The sequence below is a fragment of the Gymnoscopelus microlampas genome, assembly GCF_963454915.1.
Source record: "Gymnoscopelus microlampas genome assembly, chromosome: 5".
NCBI lineage: Eukaryota > Metazoa > Chordata > Actinopteri > Myctophiformes > Myctophidae > Gymnoscopelus > Gymnoscopelus microlampas.
Window position 1 is genome coordinate 33,509,703 of NC_139942.1, and position 24,426 is coordinate 33,534,128.

The following is a 24,426-nucleotide window of genomic DNA, read 5'->3' on the forward strand; positions in this document are numbered from 1 at the left end:
TGAAAGAAGTAAGGACATTACACAGTACAAAATGACTTAACAGTGATTTTTAGGAAGTCGTGTACTGACACATACAGTTAACAAGCACAGTGCAAAAGGAGAAATAACAGTTTGTACAAAAACCCAAACCAGGCTACAGAAAAACAATAGCCTGTTTCTGCCTGATACAGTAACAGATCATTTAAAAAATATATATAATGTCCTTGAAATGTGCATGCATTTTATACATTTCAACAGTAAAAGTCAAGGCGAGTTTATTTGTATAGGACACTTCAACAAAGCAATTCACAGTGCTTTAAACATTAAGCATTAAGACAGCGCATTAAGACACAAAATAAACACATTTAAATACAAAGATATATCATTTCTTCTCCTCTAATGTTTTAACATTTGTCTTGGACATCCCCAGATGGACAGACTAGTGACAGCACTTAACATTTTTGTTGTGTTGCTTGACAGTTTGCAATCAAGTCCATGTGGTCATTTGATAAATGTGAGAGATGATCAGTCAATTTGAACAGCAACAAACAGCTTTAAAATGCAACAATATCATTTGTTCAGATGTTGGCAAAATTGTGTCTGCCTTGCAGGTCTAGAGGAGTAATGTTGAATTGTTAGACAAATGAAAAAAACTATTAAAAAAAAGTCCCAAAATCGTGGCACTGCATCTATAAACTTACGGGCAGTGGTGTAAAGTAACTAAGTACATTTACTCAAGTACTGTACTTAAGTACAATTTTGAAGTATTTTTACTTTACTGGAGTATTTACAAATTTCTGTACTTTTACTTCTACTCCACTACATCTCAGAGGCAAATATTATACTTTTAGTCCACTACAAACTTTAGTTACTAGTTACTTTGCAATTATCAATTATTATATAATAAAATAGCCGATCTACAAGCTGACAACGCGTCGCGATGCGACGCGTTGTGAGCTTGTAGATCTGTTATTTTCAAATATTTTAGTACATTTTGATGCCAATACTTTTGTACTTTTACTTAAGTAAATTTTTAATTCCGGACTTTTACTTGTAACTGTAGTATTGATACTTTTACTTAAGCAAAACATTTGAGTACTTTTTCCACCACTGCTTACGGGGAATGCAAGAAAGAACAACCACAACCTGAGACATGTTTAAGTAGTCTAAGAGGAGGAACTGAAGGTGTCCAGCAGTTTTTGGAAGACAGCTTTTTTTATGCATCCGTCAAGAGCGTGGCACAGCTTGCCCACGGTGCAGCCCACGCTGCCTTCCTTCATCCTCCAGCGCTCCAGCATCTGGTGAACGATCTCTGGCAGGCCGTCGCGGCTGTAGTCATGGTCGATGGTGTCCACCTCCACATCGGTCAGACCGAGCCGCCGTGCACATTGCTTCCAGTTAGCGCCAATGTTGTCCCTTAATAGATCCAGGTGCTTCTCAGTCACGGCATGGTCCTCTGGTTGTAACATTGAGGGAAACGTATCATGGGTGATCTTAAAGCGATGCTGAGCTGGTACAACAACACTACTATTCTATTCTATTCTGCCACCCAAATTCTGCCACCGAAATGTGGAACAGCAGTGTTGATTTTGACAGCAAATTTAGATTTTTAATAAAATTCCATTTAGTTTTTGTCATATTTTAGCCATCTGAAATGTTTTTGTCGACTAAATATCATAAGATTATAGTCGACTAAATCCACAGCTGATTTAGTCGACTAAAATGTATTTTGGCGGTGCCTTGATGGCGTCGTAATGGCTGATTTTAGGCTTGGTTGCATGCTGAAAATAGCCGATCTACTGTACAAGCTCACAAAGCGTCGCAGCGCGACGCTTTGTGAGCTTGTAGATCTGCTATTTTCAGCATGCAACACCCGAGCGCGACCAAACATAACATTTTTTGTCTTGTAGTTCTACTGGATCTCTTTTCCACTAGTCCCTCCCTAACATTTTAGTCTAGCTTTTATTTGTTGACAAAATTGTCAATATATTTAGTCTTAGTTTTAGTCATCGTAGCTTAGTTTTTATTTCGTTAGTTTTCGTCAGTGAAAAAAGGTAGTTGACCAACATTTTTCGTCATAGTTTTAGTCGACGAAATCAACACTGCCACCAGCCATCAAACTTTGCGACACCCTATCCTCATTCAAAACCACCCTAGAAGAGCACCTGTCGCAAATTGCAACAGGACCTAGACAAGTCTTCTAGATTGCCACCAGAGAGCCGTCAGCAAGTTGAGGGTGTCCCACATATCAGTTTATTTGTGCTAGGGTAATAAAACATGAATATAGCATTTCACTTTCCCATAATTACGTACCAGGATACATTTTTTTTATATTGGCAGAATTCACTTTGTAGCCATTTTGTTCATGTGCTACTGTTTCACTATGATATGGTGAGTGTAATCACAGATCACAGAACCAACATAAGAATTACTGACAATATTTTTGACATATTTCGCCTAGGCAGCTATACAATCCAATGTTCTTCCAAATGCATTAGCTTAAACTGGATAAAGACTTCAGCTATTGGTGAATTGGGCAATATTTGGTATGGTATGTTTGTTTTAACACATAAATATATAAGCATGACTTACCATACTTATGAATGGCCTCTTTGAGGGAAGAGGAAGCTGAACCATTGGACTGAAAGGATGACAAACTACAGAGGGAATCAGGGCTCCTCAGGTGCAGGGTGTTGTTGTGGCCAATCTGGACACCAGTGGCATTCTGGATGATAAGTTTTCCTTGAACACATATACACACAGTTTATTACACACCCATAATTTACCTGGCAGAGGCAATCAAGCACATTTCAGGCATCTGTGTGTGTTTGGTAACGCAGAAATGCTTCAGAAATAAATGATTTCACCTGCACTTGTATCTTGCAGCGATCTGATGTGGGTGAAGTCGGGGGCAGTTGTATCAGGCACTGGGTAAACAGGCAAGGACTGCTGCCGGTGAAACGGGGAGAACGACCATTGCTGGGAATGTTGGGTTAAAGACGGGGTGCTGGCTGACGTGGGCATGTAGCTCGCCGGCGGTCTGTATGGTGCGGTGGTCACTGACTCATAGATATCATCTGCAGTCGGGTGGCAATAGCCATCATCTTGACTGGCGGGCTGGACCGGCTCAGCTTTGGTCCAGGACTGGACCGAAGACACGGGGGAGGCACGGTCCTGTACCGGCTGCCTGTCTCTGTGGTCCCACGAGCTGAGACGCTGCGGGGGTAAGTGGTTCTGGTAGCCAGGGTGGGAGGAATTGGCCGAGTCAGGCTGCTCCGCGCAGACGTAGCTGCCATTTTTGTGGTACTGCAGCTCCATTTCTAGTTTGTGTTCCAAGGCTGAAGGGCCGCTGGACGCCCTAGCATCCGTCTCGATGCAAGGCTCCACGGCGGGCTCATGCGGAAGGTAGTGCAGATCCTCAATACTGGCCTCCACGGGAACAGGGACCGTTCCGGTTCTTTCTGAGCTCACCAACGGTGCTGGACAGTCTGTAAAGTGAGAAGGCAGGATGGAATTAGTGTCCACAGAAAGCATTTTAGGCATTGGATATCTTGTCCATAGCGCTCGCACGCAGAGTGTATTGACACATTCGAACCGATTAAACTGTTGCTGTGCTGTCACCTGTGTTATTAGCATATAGCTTAGCTGAAACAATATAACATGGACTTCTCATGGTTGTAGTAATGATTCAAAGTCGGGTCGAAAAAATTACCGGGTTGTCAGACACAGCCAGGAGGATCAACAGAGCTGCGTTCCTCTCCAAAAGTTGAACTATTCTCTGCTAGAAGCGCCTAGGGCGCTGCTCCAAAAAAACGGCAGACGGCGAGAGCACTGAAGCACGATGCTTGGCTCCTGGGAAGAGGAACGCTTCAGCGCATCTTTATCATATAAATGCTCAAAAAACGCTTTGTGTGGACACGGCCTCATCCATAATCATTTCTCTACAGTTATGCAAAAGGAATCATGTATTCATTTAAAGTTCGCATATGTTGTATTTTAATATATCAAGAAGAATGTAAATTGACAGCAGGAGACGGTGGGTTTATCACTCACCTTCTGGGGGTATGGAGAATGACTTCATTTTCTCAACGAGCTCCTCAGGACCCTCATACAAGTTCTGCATGCCAATGAGATTAAGTTTAAAAGTCAGGAAATGAAATTGAAGTATAAATTAAATATGTTTTTCAACCTATCTATTTTCACTTTCAGCAATGCTGCCAATGCTTCATTAAAATGAATGAATGAAATGATGCAAAATATGGTACAGTGTATATATATATATATATATGCGCGCAAATATGAACCACTTAAACCCTGTATACTTCATTGACTGGAGTCAAAATAGCCGATCTATAAGCTCACAACGCGTCGTGTTGCAACGCATTGAGATCTTGCATATCTGCTATTTTCGCCAAATGTTCATCCCAGAATAGGGGCGCTAGGGCGGGCCATGTGGTAACTTACCCTAAGACCAAGCGAGTCTCTCTCTACATCTGGTTCCATCTTTTCCTTGTAGACAGGCAGGAATAAGTTGTAGCTATCTGAATAGTTGGAACAGAGGAGGCAGAAAAAGAGGCCACTGTAATTAAGTTACAGGAGTCATATGACCATGGGAAGTTCACACTACACAGCAAAATCAGCAGCAAAAGTGTTAATTTAACTCTGGGAGTGTCAAAAGGGGCCTCTAAGAGACTCTTTACCCCTGCAAATTAATGAGACGTGCAGAACCAGTTGAGTGCTGCAGTCATTTATTTGGGTAGTCTATTTTGAAGTGCCCAGGTAACTTTCTTTGTTTGTTTTTATCTGTATGAAATATGGACCCCCTGTGTGTCTGGAATAAAGTTTGAATTGAATTGAATTTCTTTTCAGACTTTTCACGCTATCACAGTTTAATTAGCACTCAGGATTTTCGCACGCACGCACGCACACACACACACACAGTGTTTAAAGGCCACCTTCAAAAGTTGGCCTATGCTGTGGTTCATGCTGCCAGCAGCTCTTCATCAGCTCAATGATCTCTGTGGGCGTGTCCTCTGAGATGAGCTCCTCTGCAGGGCGGTTACCATTACACACACACCAGCAAAGATGCTCCTCACTCCTGGCATCTGATACAGGCGGAAAAACAATATTCATGTGTATATACATATTTATAAATTATTATATACACATTATTATTTAACCACTCAAACCACTACACGAAAATATCTGTGCTGAAAATAGAAGCTCAATAGATCTGCTATTTTCACAGAATGCTCGCCCCAGAATAGGGATGCTAGGGTTCAAGTGGTTCATTTATCACCCTTGGTAATTCCACTCACTCTCATAAGGTTCTTCGCCAGTGAGGACAACCCAGACCACAATTCCAAAGCTATAAACGTCAGACTTCTCTGTGGAGCGGATGTGAATACTCTCCAGGTGTTCAGGAGCCATGTAGCTCAGTGTGCCCGCACCCCTGGTACCAACTGTGTGCCCCATGCGACTCTTCCTGCGAGTCTCCTCCTTTGTGAGTTTGCTCCATGTCTGACAGGTGGCCATGCCAAGGTCTGCAATCTGCCAAACATGCAAGCAAACATATTCATTTATACATCAAACATGCATGCTCAATTTACACAGAAAAGAGTGTTCATTTATAGTCAAATAAATAACAAACTTTATTTATATAGCACCTTTTGTAACAATGTTACAAAGTGCTTTACAATGAATACAAAAACAGAAAAGCAATTGAACAACCAATAATTAGAGAAACAAAAACTATAACAAGGCAATTAAACAAGCACCAAGCTGCTGCCATTAGGGGATTAAAAAGGCTTTTTTGAAAATAACCCAAAAAAAAGGTTTTTAAGGAGATTAAAAGGTTTATGGGATCTATAATTCCATTTGGTTTCATTTGTACACTCACGAGTTACATTAACACAGTGCAGATTGCTGGCCAAAACATACTGTATGAGGGCCACAGTGATCTTATAGTGTGCTGTACCTTGATGTGAAAGTCCTTGTCCACCAAAATGTTTTCAGGTTTCAAGTCCTTGTGTATGACGTGGTTCTTAGTTAGGTACACCATGCCCTCCAGAATCTCTAGGATAATTCTGCCCTTGATGGATATTGGCACAGGAACCTGGAAGACACAATTATGCTTAAAACCTGGAAGACGTATTTATGCTTTAATGAATCTATTCAATTTTAAAAATGCAGCACTCACGTACACGCAATGCAATTCCCCTCCTGGGATCATTAAAGTACCAAACCAATGAAAATGTATCATACCAGGAACAAGTTCAATTATACAACAAAGAAAAAATCGCGCTCCAGCTCCATGTGCATTTCTCTTTTATTATTTGATGCCGTTTCTGTGCGGTCTTATTTGCATAATACAGAGGTAGTGAGCAAAATATTTTTTCTTCAATCAATAAAAGTACATACCAGCACACCCACTATCCATCAGCATGAGAAAAAAAACATACATATACATATAACATACATAACAGTGCCTAGCTTTCAAATGAAACCACAGAAGAAAATAATTGGCTTAGGACATGCCCAAAATAGACACCCCAGGGTTTATATGCTTAAATCTTTCCATTATTTTGAAAGAAGTGTCATGCAAGAAGGCATCTAACCTGCTGTAGCATGACAAGCAGGTTTCCCTTGGGGATGAGCTCCATGACCAGCGAATAGTCGCCATCCTCCATGATCACACCTAGCAGTTTCACCACCCGTTCATGGTTCAGCCTGGTCATCAGGCTGCCTTCCTCCAGCAGTGACTTCTTACTGCCCCTCGGAAAAGTTATAATGGCACGGTTAGGCTGCACAGTGTCACAGCAAAATACACAGTTTTAACCCACTAAGACCTGAGGCCGATTCTACAAATGTCTTCTAAATCCTAACAGTTTTTGAAAAACGTATATTACTATATCAGTGGTGCTCAAACCTTTTCATGTCAAGGGTTGTCCCATAATTATACTGTATGTATTTGGCCACTGAGCCCCATCTCAAAATATTTTATATATTTCAATAATATATATATATATATTATTGAATAGCCAACCAATGTGCTACACATAGCTAAAATCTAAAATGAAAAAAACAGATTCTTTCCCGGTTTTAATGGGTTAATTTAACTTGTACAAGTGTAAATCAAATTTGACATGTATACTCTCTTGAGTAACAAATGGATAAACTAGTAGCAAGGTGCAATTTTGAAAAATCGCAAGTGTCCATGGATGAAGCCGGTAATTATTGCACTTGGCTTCTATGTGGTGGCGAAAACTGTGGGAGAAGTAGCTCCCCAAAACTATTGTGAATATATACTACATAAATAAATAATAGGTGCAGGTACTTGCCTTGGGGAACCACACTAACACTGAGGACTTTACTGTGTGGTAAACAGGACACTCATCTGATTTTCAATTTTCAACTACCCAATTCTGACATATTGTCTATTTTTAAGTCAGCAATGTAAAGTTTTGTGCAGATGTAACCTATTTATTTTTTTCCTGTCATGGCCTGTTTGTGATTGTTATTGAAGACTGCTGCCTCTCAAAACATGTCTAACCCACCTCAAAATCAGCCTAAACTTATTACACTCCTTCAAAATGCTATTCTGATGTTGGTGTTCTCACTTATGTAGATTTAGGTATATTCATTGTGCCATAAACTAGCATCAGACTCCAATAACAGTTCAGAATAGGTTGCAACATCATTCTCAATAACAGAAACAAAACACAAAAACATTTTGAGGAATGAAATCCTATCTAATCAAAGTAAGAATATGAAGGACCCACACGTCAAAAAGGTTGGCATCCTCTTTAAAAGGGGAAAAGAAAAAAAAACAGGAAACGTGATTAAATGTGTCATGCACCTTCCGTATTAAGTTACCACTTAAGCCCCAGCATCCGTATTCTGGGGAAAACGTTTGAAGAAAATAGCACATCTACAAAAGGCACACTGGTCAACCAACTAAAGGGTTTAAGTGGTTAACAGAAACACAGGTACTGTAGGACAACATCCACAGTTCAGATGAAGATTACATCTCTTTTATGTTCGTAAATAGGAACTTGTTTACTGATTTAGAAGAAGTACAGTTAGATGCATTGGAAGTGGGCAACCCAACCCTAACTTCATTGAATGTGCCCTGCCATTAAATGCAAAAATAAAGCAACAGCACAAATGATTTGCTAAAAATAATAATAATAATAAATAATATAATAAATAATATAAAATACTTTTCAAACTGCAAACTGTGTGTATATAGTTTAAATGCCAATTAAATGGTGAGGAGATTGGGGAATATTAAGCATCTTGTTAACACAGATATGGTGACCTGCAGAACAAGCGGGATCCAATTCCCTACATCAGGGGTTCCCAAATTTTCCAGGCCGCGACCCCACAAAAGAATCATATTTGAACTAGGGACCCCCCCACCATGACAAGTACTTGGAATTGTGGGCATTATAATTAGTTTGCCTCGGTTCCACAGATAAATATTGTGAAAATAACCAAACTGCAAGCTTGTAGATCAGCTATTTTCACAACGTTTGCCTCTTTCTTACGTAACATTTGACAACTTGGCCAATTTGGTATTAAAAAGGTCTTAAAGGTAGGGGTGTGCCGATATATCGTCCCGCGATATATCGCGATACGTTTTCGCGACGATATGTATCGTTTTGGAAAAAAAAAATATCGTTTTTGAAAAAAAAAAAATTTTTTTTTTTTTTTTTTTTTTTTTTTTTACAATCATAATAATCAGGCATGCAAACGGCCCCGAAGTGAAAAGAGTGACAACATGTTTTTTTTTCGGGTCAGGTGTCATACTATTTGGATTCAAAACGGCTATTGTAGCTGAAAAGCTACAAGTTTGCATGTCTGAATAATGCAAAAACAGAATTATTTGTTTGCATTTTCTTTTTTTCTCCTCCATATATTTTCATAATAAAAAAGTGCGTATCGTATCGTATCGAAATCGTATCGAAGTTGTGAGCCAAATATCGTATCGTATCGTTTCGTGAAATTAGTGTATCGGCACACCCCTACTTAAAGGTAATTCAATTGTCACTTTAGAAATGTGCAGATACCGTGTATACACTTATACACTGTATGTTGGTTTGTTTACTGTTCGAATGAGAAAACAATGTTGCACATTAAGCTAATCATCTGGGGACCCCCCAACATAATTTGGGGACCCCAGTTTGGGAACCACTGCCCTACATTAGTGGTTCTCAACATTTTCAGGCCGCGACCCCCAAGCACTTGGGATTGTAGGAGTTGAGGCATTTAGTTTTACTCGGTTCCACAGTTAAATATTGTGAAAATAGCAGATCTACAAGCTCACAACGCCTCACAACACAATGCTTGCCATTATTTGATTGATTTTGGTCAATGTTTGACCAGTTTTGTTTTAATAGTATGGTTTGTTGATTGCTGTTGGTGCAGTAGTGGTCTTTTCTTCTCCTTTTTTTGAGGTATTAAAGATCCTAAAATCACTTTCACTGTCACCTGGGAAACCCCCCAAAATCATGTGGGGACCCCTCTGGGGGCGACCCACAGGTTGAGAACCCACTGCCCTCCATGACTCACTCATTGCGTTGGGGTCCTGTGTAGACAGTCTTCAGCACCACCTGGCCCAGGGTCTTGTGGTAACACAGGTACACTTCACCGAACCCACCATAGTCCAGAGGCTCCTTCTTGATCAGGTCAGATGAGCTCATATGGAAGGATTGTTCTGGCGCAGTGGCCATAATACCTGCTCTGAAGTAATTCCTCCTAAAGGTTATAAACCAGGCAGAAGAATGACACGTTGTCATGGCACGCAACAATGTAAACAAGGTGACTGAATGTAAACAAACTGACAACGTGAATATCAGGCTGAAGCAGCTAGAAAATGAAACAGTTAGTTTTACTGAAAGCGAATGATAGCGAAACCCCGGAAGTGCGAGATAGAAACTTCCACGAACAAAGTATAAAGAATAGTAGACAAACTCATTATTTGGAGCAAAAATCATTAAATCGCTGTCTACATGTGCAGTATCAATATCAGTTTATGGAGGTTAAACGCGGCTTACCCAAAATGTTACACAATCAGCCCACAGCAGAATCACTGTAGTTCCTGGAGGTTCTGTCGTCAATAGAGGCTGTGTGTGCGTGTGTGCGTGTGTGTGTGTGTGTTTGTGTTTGTGCGAGCGAGTGTGTGCGAGCGAAGTGAAACTGTCTGGAGGGACCATGGATAGAATGGAACGCATCAAGTCCGATAAGTCAATAGCAGAGCAATGACTTCGATCTGCAATGAAAATGTCACATTTCTCATTGTGCATCTTCATCATATCAATCATCATCATATAAGATTAGATCATTATTGATTAAATAATTAATTAGATAAAAAACGCTGTTTATCTAATCAAAAAACAGCCCAATTGTTAGAAATGGGGCGCATACTTTCAACATACTGTTTGCACTTTCTCCCTTTTTGACCCGTACATCTACATAAACGTTCAGATTTCAAATATAAATGACTTACTCCATAGCCATAGATGTTACAATTATGTACGGGTCCTCAGAAGTATCTGTATCTTCCGTATTGTTCAATAAAAGGCCTTTTATATTTTCTTCGCATTTTCTCCATATGCTTTCAACTAGCCTACGCGACCCTATCGGTTGGGAGGTGTATTGCACTCTAATAGCTTATAACTCTATGAGAAAATGGCCAATAATTGGATTAGAATGCTTTTTATTGAACAATACGGAATATACAGGTACTTCCGAGAGGCCGTACATAATTCTAACATCCAAGGTCATGGCATAAGTACTTTATATTTGAAATCTGATTGTTTATGTAGATTTAAGGGTCAAAAAGGCAGAAAGTGCAAACAGTATGTTGAAGTTCATCTATGACGGTCATGACAGATGACCGTCTTGGATCCATGGCTAGGGCGCATACATAACCTACCGATCGACAATGCCTTATAGGCCTAGATATCAGCAAATTTAAATAGGCTACGTATAATATGAAAAGCTTATTCATATGATATAATTTAATAATTGAGTAGGTTGTGGATTTCGTAGACTGGTGTTGTGTGCAAGTGGTCTCTTCAGGAAGAGAACAGTCGATAACCCAGCACAGTATATTGTATTGTTGTCTCCCTCTACTGGTGGGATTCATTCAACAGATCAGTGTTTTTCAACCAGTGGTCCGGGGACCACCAGTGGTCCTTGAGGGAGTACCAGGGGGTCCCCAGCAAAATTAGTTAATAGCGTCACAATCATTTTTAATCTTAGCTTTGGCTATTCAAAAATAGCAGATATACAAGCTCGAGCTTGTAGATCTGCTATTTTTGAAAAACCTTGAAAAAGTGTGCATATCTTTGAATATTTATATTTTTTAAAGCGAAAATTAACTGATATCATTGCTTCTGGGGGTCCCTGGCACAAAACATTTTCAAATGGGGGTCCACGGCCAAATGTGTATCAATTTAGGGGTCCTTGGCATGAAAAAGGTTGAAAACCACTGCAGAGAGGCGCTTATCTGTCAGATTTTTGGCAGCATAACTTTTTGGGGGGAATTTTGTACCTCAGTAAGTGGGCCGAAGTTGATAAATACATGCGATAATATTACAGTTCGACAGTTTAACACATAACCTATTTTATGACAAATAAATCCAATGGATCTCGAAGATCCAATAAGACATAATAATATAATAATCATAATCATAAATAATCATTATCATACAAATATTTGTCATTTGGTGTAACTCATTTAAAAGCTACATGTAAATGTCATTTAAAAATGTATGAAAAAGAAAAACCTGGGTGGGAAAGCACCTACAGTGTGGGTGAGATGTTGGCCTACATTGGGTATCCTCTTTACAGTTCCTTCCTTGCACACTAAAGCCACAACAAAGCGGCATATATTCATCATTCATTAAATAGCTCGAGTAGATTAAAATGACCCCAGAAGTGTTTAAAAGCGAAATACCCCTTTAAACTGGTTCCTCGTTTTGCCGGGGACCCCCTGGCCTGGAACCCCCTCAAGGACCCCCTGGGGGTCCCCACTCCCCGGATCATTTGAGAATCAGTAAGCAGTGGTTCCCAAACTTTGTAGCACAAGACCCAAAAGAGAAATTAGACGTTTGCCCGGGACACAAACTAGTGAAAATAGCAGATCTACAAGCTCACAAGGTGTGGCTTCGCACCATTGTTGTAAGCTTGTAGATCTGCTATTTTCACTACTTCTTAAACATTTTTTTAAATGTATTTATGGAAATTATTTGATTTTCTGATTTTATTTATGAAATACTTATGAAAAAGGTTGGAATTGTTTTTAAATTATGAAAAATGCTGATATTTTTTGTAAAGAAATATAGATATGTTTAAATATAGGAAACAAGAATATATATGAAAAAAAGGGATATTTATTTGCGACCCACAAAAATCTGCCCGAGACCCACAAATGGGTCCCGGCCCACTGTTTGGGAAACAGCGAGTTAGAGAAACTCGGTTTTATTTTATTTTATATTTTATTTTATAATCAGTAAGAAGAAAACTACAAATCCCATAAAGCAAAAGCAGCACGGGGCACGCCGTGTGCCCCGTGCTGCCTTTGCTTTATGGGATTTGTAGTTTTCTCACACACAAATCACTTTGGAGCGTATATAGACGGACTGACATGCATGCATGTAGTGCCTGTCCGCAGAAGCTGGAGCTCCATTCCATTCTGAAAAGCCGTCATGCCGTCTGATCGTTCAGCGTGGAACAGACGACAGTGTTTAATGTCAGCATTGTCCATCATTTCTTTTTGAGCACATTATTCTATCGCCATCCATTCATCATGGGTAATGGTATCAATAAGGTAGGGCTTTCTTCTTATACGCGCTTATACACGGTCTACAAAAGTGAAGTTTACGATACCTCGGTGACAGATTTGGTGACACCATGTGTAGATAGATACTAGATAATATGATCTGTGGCTACACTGTACAGAATAGTAATCTATACACGGATTTTTGTTTTAACTGGTTGGAAAGCATGTTTACTCAAATAAGCCTAAATATAGCAATTTGTTTATGCGCAAATACATTCACCTAGCATAATATCCCATAGGCTAGCTAGGTGGATGTCCCCAATGAAACATCACATGTGTGTCATTAACCCTAAATACTGAAAATCATTACTAACCATTCATTCTACAAGTCTCTCTCTCTCTCTCTCTCTCTCTCTCTCTCTCTCTCTCTCTCTCTCTCTCTCTCTCTCTCTCTCTCCCCCCCCCCCCCCCCCCTATGTCAAAGTTGCTACCAGATGAGCCCACAGGGATACAGGATAGGTGGGCACTAGAGACATCTGGGCACCTCGATGTAAAATTGTCTATTTTGTCCAAAATGTTAAAATAAATTGTTCCTCAAAAATTATTCCTAATTTTTCCGGGGATCCCCTAGCCTAGAAAAATGGTTAAAGGTAGGGGTTAAAGGTAGGGTAAGTGATATGTTTTGGTTACTTTTTTGTTGTTGTTGTTGTTAAAAGGTTAAAGTACTATATTGATATTCTGATAGTAATCATTGCTACAGAGCGTTGTTTGGTCACAGGGGTCTCTCCAGCTCTTTAGTAAATAGAATATAGTACATTTTCAGGTAGGTGACAGATTTTAAGCCAATCACTGAAAATGCATTTTCTGTTTAATAATGAGCTGGAGAGACCTGGGACTCTATAGCAATGAGTACTATCAGAATATAGAGCTATTTAACACTTATTTTAACCAAAGCAAATCACTTACCCTACCCTTTAAAGGGGAATACCACTCATTTTCTACATTGAACTATGTATTTAATAGACCTTAGAGCTGTTGTGTCCCCCCCCCCCCCCCCCCTTCTATGTTGCCTAGAACTGGATAATTGATTGAGGTCATGTAATCAGTGACATACGCAGGGTGTACTTTTGGCCTATTAGACCTTACTTGTCGAATGTTTAAGCATGTTCTAATCATGTATACTTTGCTTTACTTTAAAACATTTGACTAATATTTTATATTTTAATATTTTCCTTGGTGCCCACCTATCCTGGGTGAATGACTGCAGTCCTGTCCTTTGTCCTTTGTGCACACTGGCAGACAGTGACATGTTACACCAGGGTTACACATCGCTATTCCTCCACATCGCCACTTAGAAGATTGACTTCCATTCTTCGGAGTGGAGATGTTTCCCATTTGTTTTAAAGACATCGCTATTCCGACTGTGACGCATTGCTATTTATAAACACCGCCATTCCGACTATATAATCACAATGAATGTGAATTAATGTAGGCATACTTGGTAAAGCATCTCATGCGCATTAATGAGACACTTGCATCTGATCTATTGTCAAATCAGCCCAACATCAAAACACCATGTGTGTATTAATGCTTCATTAATCCTCCTTTATTAAATAATATTAAAGTTTACACCTGCCACAACCATAGGCATATGTCATTTTTGTGAACAGCACTGCTTTCTTTTTGTCATCTCCAATTAATTCTGGGCCTTTAGTTTGGAGACAATGGAGAGATTCAGTTTTAACCCAGAATGAACCCAAATCTCAAGCGCAATAGTTCAGGGTTCTCTCTAAATCCTAAGTGTATATATCCATGTTACTTTTGTGAATAATTATGATAGGCTACACATGAGCCAAGCTTTCAGAGTCCATTATTGCGGTGCGGGATGGGCGCGCTGCGCAGGTCGACACGCAAAAAAAAACAAAAAAAAGCATTATACCGTCTCTCTCCCTCTCCTCTCTCCTGTCTTCCCGTCTCTTTCCTCCTGGTTGGAATCATCTGAGCTTCATATGTTAAATGTGTTGCTTATTTGCTGCCTCTAATGAATTAAAAATCATTGCAGAACGACACGCGCATGGGAGGGAGATCCGTTGTCATTTCATTGTAGATTTAAAAGCAGCCTAGTATTAGCCTACTATTGACTGTACTACAATATGGCTTGGTAACATGAACATGAACTTGGATGCATCACAGCGCCACGCCTTGTGAACTATAGGAGATTACATATTTTCGAAGAAACTGTAGCATTTAAGAAACTAGGAAAAATAAATTAAGCATCCCTGCGCAACTTGGAGCTCTCCAAATTGCCACATTCAGATTGAAGGATTTTTCTCACCTAATTCACAACAACTGTCGTGAATTCTAACCACCAGAAGTATGATCAAATTAATCTTTCACCTTAATCTGTCCACTTACTATAATAGTCCACTTCATATGCCCATAAATGAAGTCTTCAAGAGGCGTCCATGAGATGAGATTGCGCACAGCTGTCCACCGACAGCCTGGTTTGGTTTGATATTAGACCAGACTGGACAGTGGACACTGCATGTGTCTCAAACCAAACGAGGCTGTGCGTAAATGCTGTGCAGTGCAATAAACAAATTGATGCTATTATTATTATTACCCTTATTATTATTATTATTATTATTATTATATTATATTATAATTTAGCACATTGGCGTGAGTGCGCTCCCACGGACGCCCTGCATGGGTCTGTCTGTCTGTATCTATCAGTCTATCTATCTATCTGTCAAGCTCTTTGCCAAAAATAGCCGATCTACAAGCTCACAACGCCTGGTGCTGCGAGGTGTTGTGAGCTTGTAGATCGGCTACTTTTGGTGCGAGTGAGTGTGCTGACTGTGCTCCGACGGATGTCTGTCTGTCAAAGGTCCGCGGCCGTAACACGCAAGCTCTCTCTCTCTCTCTCTCTCTCTCTCTCTCTCTCTCTCTCTCTCTCTCTCTCTCTCTCTCTCTCTCTCTCTCTCTCTCTCTCTCTCTCTCGTGTGCGTCTGTCTACAAACTAAGTGCCTTTGATCCTAACCACCTTTGATGTGTGCGCCGAATGGGCCATCAAGTTTTTCTGATCTCCCAGTGGGGAGCTAACGACCGCTGTTGATTCATTGACTGAAGCCATCCACACCTATTTAATTGTTGTTGTTTTTTTCCTCGAAAGTTAGAAGACTCATGGAGAAATCATGATGTCATCTCAATCACCTCAATCAATCATGACTGAATGGCAGCTTGCTCTCCGGTCCCGCCAGCTGCTGGGGACTATTTGTGGGGAATTAGGAGAGAAGGAGAGCTGTGAACTTTGCCTATACTGTGCACCCATGCAGGCAGGGATGTGCAGCACGCGCTAAATAGGCCCATGGTTTATTCTGGTATAGGTGGAAAGATCACCCCCCCCCCTTTTAAATCATTAATAATACATTCTTAATTTATAACTAACTAGAGGTCCGGTCAAGCTCTTTGCCAAAAATAGCCGATCTACAAGCTCACAAAGCTAAGAAGATCCCCAAGAATGTTAGCCTACAGTGAGCTATATGTACAGCACACGTTGTGTATTATTATGTTACATGCACTTATGTGCGTAATTACGCACGTGTAAAATTCCGCTGTTACGGTAGTTGTTCCACTCAGAGGAGGGGGGGCACCTTCATGTCAGGAACCCCACAAATCACAAATTATGTGTATTTGGCCGTGGACCCCAGAGAGGAGGGAGAGAGAGAAAGCGCATATGGAATGCTGTGTAGTGTGTTCTGCAGACAAGTAGCCTACATCAAAATTTGGGGGTCAGTACAAATTCGCAATACAAGGTCTACTAAACTGGAAGACTCATTAAGCACTGAGCTTGTTTAAGATGAGATCCCCATGCACACAAATCATGATGACAAAGGAGGCATGTATAAGATAGAGGCCTATACTTCTTTTTTCAAACAGATCAGAATGAATAAATCAACATTTTGTGTCAGTTGGACCCCAGTAAAATGTACTGGGTTCATTTATTGAAATCAAGTAGCCTGCCCTATACTGTGTGAAATAAGGTGTAAAGTAGGGTAGTTACTTTACACCTCTGCAGACGCGCTGAGCAGCGTTAAGTAGCCTACATTTACTCAAGTACTTTACTTAAATGTTGTCTTATATATTACTCTGTGTCACAGACAGTGATTTGAACCGACGGCAGGCGTATATAGTAGCCATAGAGGCGAGAGTCTTCAGACTTCTATTAGAAGGGAGGTTTTTCATTGAATAGAGGTCACTATTAGAGGATTTAGCCTACTCACAACGCCTCATAGTGCTAGGCATTGTGCGGTTGTAGATCGGCTATTTTTGGCATAGAGTGTAGAGAGAAAAAAGAGCAGACCACGTAAAAAAAAAAGACATAATATATATATGGAGAGAGAGAGAGAGAGAGAGAGATATGTTTCATAATATAATAATATATATCTGACAAGTAACTAGTAACTAAAGTTTTCAAATAATTGTAGTGGAGTACTATATTTGCCTCTGATGTAGTGGAGTAGAAGTAAAAGTATTGGAAATACTCAAGTAAAGTACAAATACCTCAAAAGCGCACTTAAGTACATTACTTAAGTAAATGAGTTAAATTCCAGCTGTCTTTATTGTTATTATTATCATTATTAATATTATTGTTAATATTATTGTTATCATTAAATAGCATAATATTATTATCAATAATAATAATGGCATAATAATAACAACAATGATAACGATAATAATAATGATAAGGGTAATAATAATAATAATAATAATAATTAATATTAATAATATATATTAAAAAACATACTCTCTCGCCATGCCTTTCGGCCTGGCGGAGACGATAATAAAATAGGATGATGGGGGGGTTCGTTTTTCTAAGTGGGGATGTTTCTAAGTGGGGATGTTTCTAAGTGGGGATGTTTCTAAGTGGGGGTGTTTCTAAGTGGGGGTGCTTCTAAGTGGGGGTGTTTCTAAGTGGGGGTCTGTCCCCGTTACACCAGTTGTCTGAGCTCCCTCAGCTGTTTGTATGTGGTCCTTCTAAATATACCACATCAGCATTTCAACAAGGATGCTTATTATCACCGTGCTGTGTTCCTGCCTCTCCCTACAGGTCCTGCCCGACTTATATTTGGGAAATTTCAAAGGTGAGCCTATGTTCATTTATCTGTAATCCTAGATTTGTTTCACATGAAGTCTCGTGGATGTAATGACTACCAATTTGTTAATTGACATTTCTTTCAAAGATGCAAGAGACAGAGAGCAGTTGGCAAGAAACAACATCACTCACATATTGTCAATTCATGACAGCGCAGCTCCTATCCTCCAGGTAAGACATAATAGCTCTTTCTTCGTAGACTAAGAACCGTGTGTCACTCCAATTGCTCAAGTAAAGGAGACTAATAATGAATGAAGCCAAAGTCAATAGTGTGCCTATAGTGACCGAGACCCTGTGACTATGACAGTGCAGTACACGTGACATCAGCTCTGAATCCTTGGACCAGTCTTTCAGGTAATTCAGGGAAGTTGCCCGCAGTGGTTTGCTAACACTCAAGTCTGTGCTGTTTCCCCAAACAAACGTCTTCTCTTTCCTGAAGGAGAATGCAATTAAGCAGAGAGATAGAGAGAGTGAGTGTATTATTCTCATGTATCTAGGACACCACTACATACTCCAGGCAACATTTGTTAGGGCCAGTGGGCTGCATTGTGTTTTTGTGTGGGTTGGGGGAGTAGGCTGAGAATTAGCAGTATGATGATGGCGTGGCGGCAGCTGCTTTTGTCTGTGTGGACTTTTTGTATTGACTCCAGAGTGAAGCTTCCCTGCCTACTTGCTGCAACTAGTCCCCCCCCACACATACCTAGTCACTATTGTGAATGGGGAAAAAGCTGACAAAGGTGAGATCAAGTCAAACTTTTATTGATAGTTTTTATTGTCATTCAACATATACATGAAATGCATACATGAAAAAAACGTTGTTCCACTGGTTGTATGATCCAAGAACTACTCCTAGTTAAAAGAAAGCTAAAACTACAATACTAAAAACTAAATACTAAAAAGAGACACCACTTATAGTAAAATCACAATCAGTTCATGATGAGACAGAAAAATGCACACTTCAGCAGCATATAATTGCATTTGTGAAATAGTCCTGTATAAATGCAATATCCCCTAACCTTCTTCCTTATATGCTGCTGAAGACTCCTGTGTGCAATATTTCTGTCTCATCATGAACTGATTGTGATTTTATTATTAGTGGTGTCTCTTTTTAGTATTTTAGTTTTTAGTATTGTAGTTTTAGCTTTCTTTTAACTCGTTTTAGATCATACAGCCAGTGGAACAAAATTTCGTTCATTTATGCATTTCATGTATATGTTGAATGACAATAAAAACTATCTATCTAATCTATAATTTCATACATAGTGAAACACAATGTGCTTCATACATACAGAATATACAAAACATGGACGATGTGTGGGGGTAAGGTTTTGGGCACACCCTGGTTAGGGTTTGGTTAAAGGGGTGGGCAACGGGTGAGGGAGGAATACGTTTAATTAACAAAGCAGTTGAGATCAAATTCAGTACACAAAAGCAAATTGCACAGATGCTCATGCAAATGAAATAACTTAAATACAAATAAAAGAGGGAGGCATCACGATGGGCTAGTCTTGCCACTACTTGCTGCATGATCTGTGTTGTGTACCATTGGAAATATGCTGCCAACACACTCACATGTTTTGCTAAGAGCAACCGTGTGAAATGAGTTTGGACTACTGTTTTGGCGTTCTGTGGTCATGATTGAGTAACCATACATATGGGTAACTAGTACTGTATTGTCTCATAGGAGATGACCTATCTCTGCATTTCAGCAGCCGACCTGCCCACACAAAACCTGTAAGTACCCAAGTGTGCAGTAGTACAGCAACACAGAACAGGACAACAACATGCTGCAGCTGAATCAAATGATGCCAGATCCATTTGAGGCTGCACTGTGTGGGTGTCAACAGGTTCATTTTCCTCAAGCTAACGTGAAAATGATATGCTTCCACAAGCTCTCCATTTGATTATGAACAAAAGCTCTGACAAGGTTGCAATGACAGATGTAAGATGAATCCCATAGTGCAGTACTAACATTTATTTAAAAAATATGAAACTTAACATTGGATATCCATGTGCAAAGACACATGAAATAAAAAATAAAACACAAAATGTGACAAGGCACACAGAGAGGAGACATACTGTACTTCTTCACATGCATCACTATTAACCACTGAGCCATTTAACCACTTAAACACAAAACAATTTCTAAATGATCTAGCAAATAGCCTGTGACACATTGTTAGCTTGTAGATCTTCTATTTGTTTTTAATGTAAAACTAAAGCGTTTGATTTTTTTTCTTTCTTTAGTTTTTGAATGACATGCCCAAAATTGGTATTTGAGGGATAAAGTAATTAATGGGGGGTGGGGGAGTACCTTGTTCCTCCCAGGGAAATGGCATTCCCTCTTACAATTGGCACACATACACACACACGCACACGCACACACACACACACACACACACACACACACACACACACACACACACACACACACACACACACACACACACACACACACACACACACACACACACACACACACACACTGTACACACACACCCCGTTTACACCTTTTGTTGCTGTTGCAGTTCTTTGAACAGGAAGGAAGCCCTGTAGCTCAGCTCTGCAGTTTTACCACGATGGTCGCTGCTGTGCCTCTATTTTTACCAATGACACCCTCCTCCTCATCCAATACACACGTGTGCGTGCACACACACACACACGCACACGCACACACATGCCAGTGAGATGCCCCTTCACCCTTATCACCCTGGTAGCCTCATGCCTCTTCAGTTCAGAGTGGCATGTGAAACCTGCAATTGAAAGTCAAGTCAAACACACACACACACACACACACACACACACACACACACACACACACACACACACACACACACACACACACACACACACACACACACACACACACACACACACACACACACACACACACACACACACACACACACGCAAACTTACATACACATTGTCATACATGGAAAAGGGAGATATCTCCCTTTTCCACTCTAGAACCATACTCAAGATTCAGTTGGATAAATGGGGGTGTCTGTACTTGCACACAGTGCTGTAATGATACCTTATTAACTTGATCACATTGTTATATCTGTGTCATCATCTGTTGTAACAACTCTTTTTTTTTAAATCCTCCACAGGACTCAGCACTTTAAACAAAGCATTATGTTCATGCATGAGTCCCGACTGAAGGGAGAGGGCTGCCTCGTTCACTGGTGAGATTATTTTTATGCGTAGAATCACTATTAAACTAAAGAATGAGAATCAGCTTCATTTGTCACATCACAGGTTTACAGGTGTAAAGAAGTGGGTGAAATTCATTTTTTCATTGTTCACTCCCACATACTGTCTATACCCAGGCCTTCATCAGGCAAGAATTTGCTTAATGTTTCTCTATATGTATTCATTACAAATATAGACTGTGTATGGATGTCTCTTTGTTTGTTCTGTATGCCTTCAGGCCCTCTCTTAGGCACCTGTCTGTTTTCATAGGTATGGTAACAACATAGTTTCTTTTGAATCGTTATTACCCATAACAGAGATACTCCTTAACCAAATTAACCAGATTTAATTGTCTCCGCCAGGCCGAAGGCATGGCGAGAGAGTATGTTTTACCCTCCGTCCGTCCGTGTGTCCGTGTGTCTGTGTGTCCGTCCTGTCCGTGTGCGGAAGTAATTTCTCTATGGAGAATGACATTGGGTTATCTTAGAATCGTCTCATATAAGAATTGTGGTCCAAAAATAAACAAACTGTCTCTGCGATATTGTCAGGGAGGTGGCTCTGTATCGTTTATGATAGTCAGTCACTCATATTTGATACAATCTGTTTCTGGCGAAAATGTAACTAATTCGGCGGAAGTGACATTAGCGTTTTCTCACCGTCAGTTGATGCTTCATATCCATATGAGTCAAATCATTTGTTTATCTTAGGAACACAGTTCTTATTTGACACGATATTAAAAACGTCTATGGGAATTCAGAATGGGGGGGAAAAAATGCGACCCAGGTAGGATGCATAAATGACGTCAGATTTCGGCACTCTATAGCGTGATATGTTGCTGTGCTGATCTATGGCAGTTTGCTTGTGGCTACGACTCAGACTGCAACATGCCAAAACTCACATTATAGCACTCCCTCTTGTGTGTTATTGCTTAATTAGTCTTTATTCATTTTTCTTTCTTTTTTTTTTACCACTGACCGTGCTTCTCTCACTGATTCTGTCCATCTCAGTCTGGCAGGTGTGTCCCGTAGTGTGACCCTGGTGGTGGCTTATATAATGACAGTGACAGGACTGGGCTGGCAGGAGGCACTGGCTGCAGTGAAGGTGGCTCGGCCCTGTGCCGGCCCTAACCTGGGATTCCAGCGGCAACTCCAGGAGTTTGAGACTACTCAAGCTGACACGGTGAGTATGTGGGATGGGGAAGAAGAGCAGTGTTGGAAGTAAAAGTATCAATACTGCAATGTAGAGTCCAGAATTCTAAACTTACTTGAGTAAAAGTACAAAAGTATTGGTATCAAAATGTACTTAAAGGACAAAAAAAAAGACTTATTTTCTATCAATTACACACCCCATGAAGCCTTGAATTCATTGCGACGCATTGTGAGCTTGTATATCGGCTATTTTCAAATGGCCGAAATGTATATAGGGCTGAAGTGGTTAATTTATGTTTTGTAATAATAATATAAATCTGCAAAGTAACTAAAGTTTTCAAATAATTGTAGTGGAGTAAAAGTACAATATTTGCCTTTGATATGTAGTGGAGTAGAAGTAAAAGTATTGAAAATTGTATCTCCAGTAAAGTAAAACAAATCCTCAAATTTGTCCTTAAGTACAGTGCTTGAGTACATGCACTTAGTTACTTTACACCACTGAAGAAGAGTCAGGTAGCGTGATACCACTGCCTTGACACGTTAATGTGTATAATATACTGTAAGGGTGGAGTGGATGTATAATCAATTGCATTTTTGCAATGGCTTCAAAAGATTAAACACGTTTTGTTTCTGTTTCTGTAGTTCAGAGAGTGGCTGAGGAAGGAATATAAAGACAACCCCTTCAATGATGAGGCTGATATTCGCAACTTGCTGGCCAGGGCCTCTAAAGCCAATGGGACAGAGGTGGAAGTACAGACAAATCCCCCACCTGGAGGTACCTGACCATCCTCCAAAGCTTGTACCAGATGTCTGCTGCACCTCTGGACGATACTCTTTTAGTCCAACAGAGGACAGCATCTTTCTCTCTGATCCGGCTTCAGCCCAGAGTCTGCCGTTTGCAATGTTTGTCTCTGCCAGAAACAACACGATAAACAATGTAAATGAACATTTGGAGAGGCCTAACTGATATGCACAATGGGGCCTTTTTATAGTTATGGTCAATGTTTCCGATACTGTTATCTATAATTCATGAATGTCACAAATGGTGTTGCGTTTTTCTACTGTACAGGCTCTATATGCTATTATAAAAGTATCAAAGTAATTGTTGTCTCAATGTTGTCAATGCTGGGTGGGCTGCCACATCTATACAGTGAGGAGAGACTCTGCTCTGTTTACCTCCGTTTCCTGGTTCTCTTCCTGTTTGTCTCATGCTGTGCAACGGAGGTCTTGCATGACAGCATCACAAACAGCAACTCAACAGAACTTCGTCTCACAGTCATCAGTCTTTAACATGGGTTTTATTTATTTATTTTGCAATGATTATTGGGTTTTTACAAAAACATGGAAATAATTACAAGCATCGAGAATAACCTACACAAATTTAAACTAAACAAACACAACAGCTACATCAAAGCCCGGGGACAAATTTTCAATCAGCTCAAACAGAAACAACATACAGTACAAGCATAAAATACAACGCAGATGGCAGTTTTTCCAGTGTGATGGGAAGCAACCAGTCTGAGAATCCTTGAAACAAAACATCAAACATGTCAGGCTCTGTATAGTATATAAAAAAATGACAATACCTTGATGAACTGGTCTGTTTTAGTGTGTGTATCTTGCCAAGCAAGATACTGCAATGGCACAAGTTCAAAGACTACTTTATGACAGCCTTTAACAGATGGGACTTTCTAACAAATCCAGAGTAGCAGGATGTTCTGTGCTACAAAGGTAAGTGAGTCGAAAGAGAGAGACGGAGGTAAGAGTATTCACTGTAATGTTGGCTCTTTACACCACAAAAACGGGAATGATTGAATGTGCAACGGTATCGAATCTTCAATACAGGATTCATAGTGTCTTATTTGTAAGAAATGGAAGAAGTTCTGTTGGTGGTATATTTCAACAACTTGCTCAAATGTCATTTGCCTACGGAATAAATCATCCACTCTGCATATCTTTTTGGCACACCAAAACTCAAAGACAGCATCTGATATCTCTGATAAAAAAATGTGGCTTGTAAAATATGAGGTTAACTTGGTTGGCTCTTTTCTCAGAATTCCAGACAGATCTCATGCCTTAGCTACAGTAGTATTACAACCACTGTCTATTGTGGATTAAAACCGTCAAAAGAATAGACAACCAGGTAGGGCCCTGCCATA

General features: G+C 40.1%; 2 protein-coding genes across 4 annotated transcripts; one reads left to right on the forward strand and one right to left on the reverse strand.

Moving 5' to 3' along the window:
* Positions 1 to 1,032: 1,032 nt before the first annotated feature.
* On the reverse strand, positions 1,033 to 10,151 carry ripk1l (receptor (TNFRSF)-interacting serine-threonine kinase 1, like). 2 transcript variants are annotated; one of them, XM_084058713.1, is made up of 11 exons: positions 10,038 to 10,151; positions 9,553 to 9,738; positions 6,597 to 6,747; positions 5,957 to 6,094; positions 5,298 to 5,529; positions 4,935 to 5,084; positions 4,444 to 4,520; positions 4,033 to 4,096; positions 2,847 to 3,467; positions 2,572 to 2,721; positions 1,033 to 1,435 (listed from the first exon to the last, which is right to left on the reverse strand). In XM_084058713.1, exons 2-11 carry the CDS (start codon positions 9,711 to 9,713, stop codon positions 1,146 to 1,148), a joined length of 2,034 nt encoding a protein of 677 aa, XP_083914839.1. In that variant the 5' UTR covers positions 9,714 to 9,738; positions 10,038 to 10,151; the 3' UTR covers positions 1,033 to 1,145. The 2 variants fall into 2 exon arrangements, with proteins under 2 accessions (XP_083914839.1, XP_083914838.1); XM_084058712.1 differs by having other exon boundaries at positions 6,597 to 6,753.
* A 2,482-nt stretch (positions 10,152 to 12,633) lies between these two features.
* Positions 12,634 to 23,823, forward strand: dusp22b (dual specificity phosphatase 22b). 2 transcript variants are annotated; one of them, XM_084058727.1, is made up of 7 exons: positions 12,636 to 12,817; positions 17,880 to 17,913; positions 18,013 to 18,095; positions 19,609 to 19,658; positions 21,038 to 21,112; positions 22,127 to 22,298; positions 22,910 to 23,823. In XM_084058727.1, exons 1-7 carry the CDS (start codon positions 12,797 to 12,799, stop codon positions 23,048 to 23,050), a joined length of 576 nt encoding a protein of 191 aa, XP_083914853.1. In that variant the 5' UTR covers positions 12,636 to 12,796; the 3' UTR covers positions 23,051 to 23,823. The 2 variants fall into 2 exon arrangements, with proteins under 2 accessions (XP_083914854.1, XP_083914853.1); XM_084058728.1 differs by lacking the exon at positions 19,609 to 19,658 and having other exon boundaries at positions 12,634 to 12,817.
* The last annotated feature ends 603 nt before the right edge of the window (positions 23,824 to 24,426 follow it).